General features: G+C 35.5%; 1 protein-coding gene across 2 annotated transcripts in view; it reads left to right on the top strand.

Moving 5' to 3' along the window:
• The window catches only part of KLHL28 (kelch like family member 28), a 39,284-nt gene extending 31,629 nt beyond the window's left edge, over nt 1–7,655 (top strand). For both annotated transcript variants that reach the window (XM_006160596.3, XM_006160598.3), the window contains one exon: nt 3,109–7,655. In XM_006160596.3, the coding sequence (XP_006160658.1) occupies nt 3,109–3,272 (164 nt within the window). In that variant the 3' untranslated portion in view covers nt 3,273–7,655. The remainder of the gene's footprint in view (nt 1–3,108) is intronic.
• Nucleotides 7,656–8,353: the final 698 nt, after the last annotated feature.

The following is an 8,353-nucleotide window of genomic DNA, read 5'->3' as shown; positions in this document are numbered from 1 at the left end:
GCACCCACACGGGCCCAGCATGAGTTTTAAGCCACTGGGTCCGGGATGCGAACCATGGTCGACTACGTGGGAGTCCAGCGACATAGCCATTACGCTAACTGCTGGTTCCCAGAGTCCACTGTCTTAACCACTGCACCACTTGCCAGCCCCACACTTCTCTTTTGAACTGTATGATAATGCCCAAAGAAGTCTTTAAAACATAAATTATATAGTTTATTAATATGAGGGAACTGAGTTTATTTATTTATTTTTTGGAGAGGTTTTTGCTATAGGATGCATGTGCTCGCCAGACAGACAGAGAGCGACAGACAGAAAGTGGTAAATATGGCCATGCCACAATCCCTTCTCCTCCATTCTCCTCTCAGGATCCTGGGCACGTACACACACATGCCCGGCATGAGTGTTTTTTTTTTGGAGAGGTTTTTGCTATAGGGCACGTGCGCTCGCCAGACAGACAGAGAGACATAGAGCATAGAGACAGAAAGCGAGAAATCACCCCCCAGGGGGGATGGTCACGCCGCAATCCCTTCTCCTCTATTCTCCTCTCGGGATCTTGGGCACGCACGCACATGCGCCCAGCGTGAGTTTTAGGCCACCGGGTCCGGGACATGAACCACGGTCGACTACGTGGGCCAGCGACATAGCCATTACACTAACTGCTGGTCCCCTGAGTTTATTTTTGTACAAAAAGATTTTTTAATTTGTACATGGGTTTTTTATTTTAGAATTATTTTATTTACTTTATTTTAATTTGACCAGAGTGAGACAGAGAGAGAGAGGGAGAGAGAGGGAAGTAAGAAAGCAAGCCACCATGTCTGGGACTCGAACCGTGGTCGGCCATTTGGGAGTCCAACACCCTTAACCACCACACCATCTGCCAGCCCTACCTTGTTTTTTCTTTGTAGGCATTTTTCATGAACTTTTTGATTACCCTTTGTATTTCCAGTATTTCAGTATATTCGAAAACCTAATAAAATGAATGATTTTAGAGAGAAATACGTATCAATGTACAAGAAAGCATATGGAAGGATATATGTGACATTTTTAATAGGACTTTCTAGTCATGGGGGGTAGGAGAATAGGATTGGAGAAGAGAGGGTAGAGTTCGACAAGATGCTAGCAATGGCGACTGGGCCCATTGGATTGCTTGAGCTAGCCTTTGGGCTGTGCTTGCTCTTGACTACTGTGCTTCAGGCGGTGTTTGCTTTGGGGGCAGAGTTTTCATCAGAGGCGTGCAGAGAATTAGGCTTCTCTAGCAGTTTGCTCTGCAGCTCTTGTGATCTTGGACAATTCAACCTTCTTCAGCTGGATCCTGATTGCAGGGGATGCTATCAGGAAGAAGCACAACTTGAAATCAAAAAGTTATATACAGGAGCTATTCTTGAAGTCTGTGGATAAAAATTGAGGAGGTTCCCTTAAGTTCAAGCTTTCATCAGGAGTGATAAACCCAAACTATTCGGAGGACTGCATTTTAAGTATGTTTGTGGTTCAGACCCTGAACTGAAATTTTTGGATGACAACGGGAACATTGCTGAAGAACTAAGCATCCTTTTTATTTTTTGAGAGAGGTTTTTACTATAGGGCGCACATGCTCGCCAGACAGACAGACAGAGACAGAAAGCGAGAAATCACCCCTCAGGGGGGATGGTCATGCCACAATCCCTTCTTCTACATTCTCCTCTCGGGATCTTGGGCATCCACGCACATGCGCCCAGCGTGAGTTTAAGCCACTGGGTCCGGGACTCGAACTGCGGTCAACTATATGGGAGTCCAGCGACATAGCCATTACTCTAACTGCTGGTCCCAAGAACTAAGCATCTTTTTTTGTTTGTTTTTTTGCTCTTTTTTTTGGTTTTTTTTTTTTGATACGAGAACTAGCTTGTTAGAGACAGAAAGCGAGAAATCCCCCCCCAGGGGGGATGGTCATGCCACAATCCCTTCTCCTCCATTCTCCTCTCGGGATCTTGGGCACGCACGCACACGTGCCCAGCGTGAGTTTTTTTAAGCCACCAGGTCTGGGACGCGAACCGCAGTCGACTACATGGGAGTCCAGCGACAAAGCCATTACACTAACTGCTGGTTCCCTTAGAACTAAGCATCCTTTAATGGAACACAGATGTATAGAAGAATTCCTGAGTGAAAAGTTGGAGCGCATATAAACGTTGCTTAAATTTTGTCTTGTCTTTTTGTCACACCTTCTCAAATGAAATTTTACAGCACCTAAAAAATCATTTTAGTTATGCTTGTTTCCACTGATCCGTGTTTCACTATGAGGCATTGAACATCTAATTGGAAGCTGAAGTGGTAGCATGGCCCATGATATCTAAGGAGTTGGCAAACCTAACAAAGCCCTTTTTTTTTTTTAATAAATTTCCATCCTTCTGCATGTGTTGGTACCATCAACAAAAATGCTTTGTAACAGACTTGTGGTTAATTATGTAAATGATAGTTTGTGATAATTGGTCCAGTTTTACAAACAACCGATTTTTAAATTAGGGAGGTTAATAAGGGAGATGATTACTGAGCCTCTTGTGCCGTGTGCTCTTTGAAAATAATGACCAAAAACTACAAGGCAAATAAGACATACTGAGCCTCGTCAGATTGCCTGCTCCTCAGAGCCTGCCATATTGTTGTATTGCCCAGCTTTCCTTTCAATAGAAATGTTGTAGTTTATAGTGAATATACTGCATAAAAACTTTGTAGTTCCATTATTGTGAAACACATTCAAGATCTATGATAAAAGTGAAACATTCACAAAGATCTGTGTTAAGGAAGACTACACAGAAAACCTTTCTGAGGATTTGTATGGAGCCGATAATTGGCAAATTTTTGTGTTTAACATTCTTACAGAAAAATCCACTTGAAAATAGTCATTTGTAAGTCCAAAATATAAATTAAATGTTTCAGAATTAAAAAAAAAAAGTTCAACTTTTTACTCTCATATTAAGGAGACTTTTTCTAGTAAGCACACATTACTTGTATAACTAATAAGTTATATAAATATATTTTAATAAAACATTAAAAATAAAAATGTATTTATTTATAGTGAGAAAAGGCCTAATTTACTGTTCACATGTTTATTTCCTCTTTTTTACCTGCTTTTCCTAGGAGTTGGTGCTGCGGTAATTGATAACTACCTTTATGTGGTTGGTGGACACTCAGGGTCTTCCTATCTGAATACTGTGCAGAAATATGACCCTATCTCAGATACATGGCTGGATTCAGCAGGCATGATATACTGTCGCTGCAATTTTGGATTAACTGCACTTTGACAAGTGTGAACGCTCAGAAATAGTGTAGTGGTGAAACATGCCGCATGAGAAGATGATGGTTTTCTGAAACCCAAAAGCTGCATTGCTTTGTTTTTAACTTGAAGTGGCATGAAGACTGAAAGTTTTGTTGGGTACTATGAACTGACAAGTGGTTTGGGTTGCTCTTGATTACACAGTAAATCAATAATCCAAAAAAAAAAAAGAAAAAAAAAAAAAAGGAAAGACCATGCCAATTGAATTGTGCACTTTTTCCCTAAGACTGGGATAGACTAGTTTTATGTTCATATGTTTGTAAGTGTACATCTAGAGAAAACCTTGCTTCTTTTTTCAGTTTAGCTCTCCTTCCTTTTTATGCACCGTGACTTAATAGGATGAGAGATGCTTTAGTTGTTGGAGTGTATTGAATGACTGCACAGAGTGTTGATACTGCTTGTTGGATGTCAGTTCATACGCTTCACATTTAAAAAAACAAAAACAAATAAAGGGCTGTGTTTTTCGTTTTTTCATTTTGTTTTATTTTGGTTTTGGTACTTTAAAGGGTTGTATATACATGCCATGGTGAGTTGTCTGAATACTCTTCTTGCTAAATGGTTTTAGGGTTGGAAATGTATTAAGTTTGCCAACAATAGCTTTTACTATCATGATATTTGAGATCCTATTTTAAGGAGTCAAATATATGCTTCTCCTATATGGGCAGATTGATGCTGGGTGAATTTGGCTACCTATCTATACTGTGGTAAGCATGGATAGAAAGAATTAATCATATTAGTTCTTTTAGTTTTTCTTTAGTAGTACAGTAGGCTTTCTAGTATCAATGTAAATATTTTAGAAGTATATAGTACCACTTTTAGTGCATATTAAGTTTTCATATATCCTTGTATTTATTTCAGTTTTTTAAGACTTTTGTTTTTTCAAAGTGTTCAGATATAAAAATGGTGCTAATGGCAGGATCTATAACAAGGCTACATCTGATGTTCTTTTGGATGTTCAGTATGCACTATGCATGACATTTGATAGTCCTTCATTTTTACTGGCTTGATTTGTTTGTGCTTATTTAAAATGTTACTGATTACATTAATGTTACATCCAAAAATCATCTAAATGGCCTGTTATGCTTTTCATGGTTCCTGAATAGTAATTTAAAGAGAGATACACCTTTGATCTTCTTTCTTCTTGTGCGAGATATTACAGATCCTTCTGAAAAACAGAAATATATGCACTAAATATAAAGCACTAGGCAGTTGTGCATTACTTTGTACATTTCTTAGGTAACTGAATATTTTAAAGTTATTGAGGAAAACTGGAATTTGATGTTTACTTGAGAAATGGTTCTAAATTTGCTTCTACTTTGATTTAAAAAGGGTATTTTAAAGCAAAATTGTTTGCTATATAGCCAGTGACAGCTTATTTTAAAGAAGTGGTTAACTTATTTTAGCATGTTATAGTACATGTTTGTTAGTCATAAACCTCTTAACTTGCATTTTATTATGATGCTGGTACTTGTATTTTGGTACTATGATTATTTTGCTTGCTTTTTTTTTAACCTGCCCACTATCTCTTTTTAAAGTTTCTGTGAGACCCATTTATATTTTTTTTCCTAAGAGGAAAATTCATACTGCATTCTTAAGTGCCATAATGTTTTAAACGATTCTTAAGAAGCCATTGGTAATTATACAACATAGGTTTATTTGTTAGCATATATGTCATTTCTTAAAAATCTGTAGCCAGGCAATTTGCAGTTTTCCTTATTCTTCCATAAACTGCCACTTGTAGATGTGAATAGATACTACAGAACTGTGTAAAAGCATCTTTAATCATAAAAATAGTATCATGCTTTACAAATATTTGCACAGATTATAAAGCTTTGCAAGTGAATTTTAGTCTCTTCTAATTTAGAACTCAGCAGGAGCTACTAATAAAATTGAGTCTATTTTCTATGTTGCTTGTTTGAATAACATAATATATAGCAATAACTTTTTCATTGATTTGAATAAATCTGTTGAATAGAAATAAGGTGCACTATTATGGTAGGCCTAGATTTTATTTAAAGGAAAGTAATTTAAAATAGATTCCTTCACATATTTAAATTCCCGATTCAGATTTCTTTATTTAAATCAGTCAAATGATCAGATTTTACTATTTTACTCTCTCCCAGAAGATAAGGGAATTCGAAAGCTTAGAAAATTTAAGAGAATTTGAAAGACTGCAGAAAATTAATTGTAAACACATCTGTACTACACATTTTATTTTAACAATATTTTATTCATGTATCATTGCCACTCTCAAATTAGTGTAAAATTTATAATCATTTGGTATATTAGATTAAAAAAATATATACTGATCATTGGTTTTGAAAATCTAAATTTCACATTGGTGAAGACTGCATATGAAACATCTTGGGCAATAGTAGGAACCATGTACCGGTAAATAAACTATGAAAACTTTGAGGGGAATAGAAGAAGCAGTCAAACCCTAGGAATATGTTTATTTTAGAAATGCTAAACCTGCTGTACTGTTCACCACAACTAGAGCTACTGATATGACCTGACAACAGGTGAGTTTACAATAGAGCCTTCTACTAGAAACTATAAATTTTTAAGAAATTTTATTATGCTCTGCTGACAAATTTTGAATTTAAAGCCACATATTTTTTATGTTAATAAGGATCCAAGTGCTTGGTACTAATTTTCAGGGTTAAAGGTATTAGAAATAACCATAATATTGAGGGAAGGAGGGGCTATTTAAGATTGCCCAGAAATATTTTGGAAAAGAATGGCAATGAGAAATCGAAGTTTATCAGTTGCAAGACAATAGCCATTCTATGATTATGTTAATGTGTTAAGAATGCTTGGTTATTTAATATTCATCGGATATAGTATTAGAAATTAAGTGATTTTTAATGTAGCCCAAAGGATAGTTACAAGTTCCGTATGTAATTGCTAATATTGTTTGAAAAATGAGTGACTGTTACATTATGGAAAGTGGTATCAAGTGACAGGAAAACGGCATTAGGTTTTGATTGTTTGACACATATGGACAGATAAGAAACGTTCTGTTAAGATGGTGTGAGGGCTAGGAGTATAAGTGAGATACACTCTTTTCACTCAAAGAGTAAACTACAGTGTGAGGAGGCCTGTACTCACTCGAATCATTGTTTTGGTGAAGTATGAACCTAATTCTTTATCTTCCATAACATTTGAAGTGATGAGAGACCTGCTTTATATATAAATGTATTTTAGTGTCCAGATAGATTTTGTTGGTATGAAAAAGAACTACTAAAAAAAACCCCAGTGCTTATAGAACTCCAAATTTTCTGTAATTGGATAGTTTGTTTTCTGTTAGAAGAAAAAAACAAAACTATGGGTGGGGGGATCTATTTCCTTTAGTATCAAGACTGGCTAACATTGAGGAAAATAATATGTATATATAACGCCGTGTTTATTTTTAGCTTTGGTGTTGGATTGCTAGTATTGTCACCTAAGTGCTCATTTTCAGGAAAATCAGATTCTACAATAAACTTAACAGTTCAATAAACTTGTGATAACCTCTATAACCTCCGTCGTCTGAAAGTAAAATTACAAGATGTCACATGTCAAGTTAACATCCAGTTCTTCCTAACCTTTTTTCCCTTTGTAAACAGCACTTTAGACATGATTTAATTAGATAACGATTATTCTGTGGTTAGATATGTATTGGATTTTCACTTAAAGTATATTCAGTGTTGATACATATTTGAAAAGAATGAGGAATACGATATATTTTAAATATAGTAGGTTTACAGACTTTCTTATCGGTGTGAACATGGAGTCAAATAAAAATCCAGTTTACATCTCTGCAGAGAGAAAAATTGTTATCCATGTGTCTTTTATATTACACATATTTAACTAGAGATAATTTATTGTTAATTTTGTCAACTTATCATGTGTAAGTCCAACTTATTTTAAAATACTAAGCAAAAAGTTCCAAGTTTGCCTTAAAATACAACTGAAATTAAAGAACTGGATGATAATGCCTATATTTTTGCCTTATGAATTGTGCTGTATCATAAACCAGAGATGGTTTTGATCTTAACAGGATTCTGAAATTTTGTAGGTGTGGAGTACTAATGTTTGTACTCCTGCAAAGAATGTGATCTAGGTGTGGATTATTTTCATGTTTAAATGTTTCTGTATAAGTATTTTACCTCTGATTATGTACCTTTTTAGCATCAGGGTTTTATTTTATTTTTGTTTACATAGTAACGTGGCATTTAACTTGCTGAAGGTTGTGTTCTTTTGTCTTATTTTTAAAGTTCTCTGTGTATTATTGTGGTAATGCTCTGTAATGATTATGGCTAAATTTCATTTAATGTGAAATGTTTAAAATAAAAATGGAAAAACATGACTTTATATGTGTCATATAATTGTTGTAAACTGAACCAAGCTAATTTGGTCATGCTCAACTCTTAGGTTTGGTTTTGTTTTTAGAAGATAGTTTGTGCCTCAGAAGTTGAGATGGATATGGGGTAGCCACTCCTTTACATTTTCATTGTTGTAATAGAAACATGTGCTAGGCCAAATTCTGCCACACTCAGACATTTAGTAAAGAAGCATTCATTAGCAAATCAGGCACAAAAGAGTTCAGTCAGTCAGTTCTTGCAGTCACTTTCTGTCCTTTTAGATTCTCGACCAGCCTTTTAAGAAAGATTTACTTGAGAAGCCAGCAGGTGGTGTGGTGGTTAAGGCACTAGACTCCCACATGGCTGACTGTAGTTCAAGTCTCAGACCTGGCAGCTTGCTTTCTCATTTTTCCTTTCTCTCTCTCTCTGGTCAAATTAAAAATAAAGAAATAATAATAAATAAAATTAAATAAATCTTTAAAAAAAGAAAGGTTTACTTGAGACAGACACAGCCAAGTCCCATAGAATCCATTACTTTTATGCTTAGTATCGACTAACCAGCAATCCAAAAGAAAGGACTGTAAAAAGGAGATTGAGATCCAAGCACCAACTTTAAATTCTAAATTATAGGCAAAAGTGGATTCAATCTTCAGTTTCACTAGAAAGAGCAACTTTTTGATACCATGTCAGTTGATGAGCCACT

The sequence above is a fragment of the Tupaia chinensis genome, unplaced genomic scaffold, assembly GCF_000334495.1.
Source record: "Tupaia chinensis unplaced genomic scaffold, TupChi_1.0 Scaffold000691_1, whole genome shotgun sequence".
NCBI lineage: Eukaryota > Metazoa > Chordata > Mammalia > Scandentia > Tupaiidae > Tupaia > Tupaia belangeri.
This window is presented reverse-complemented; position numbering and strand designations above follow the sequence as displayed.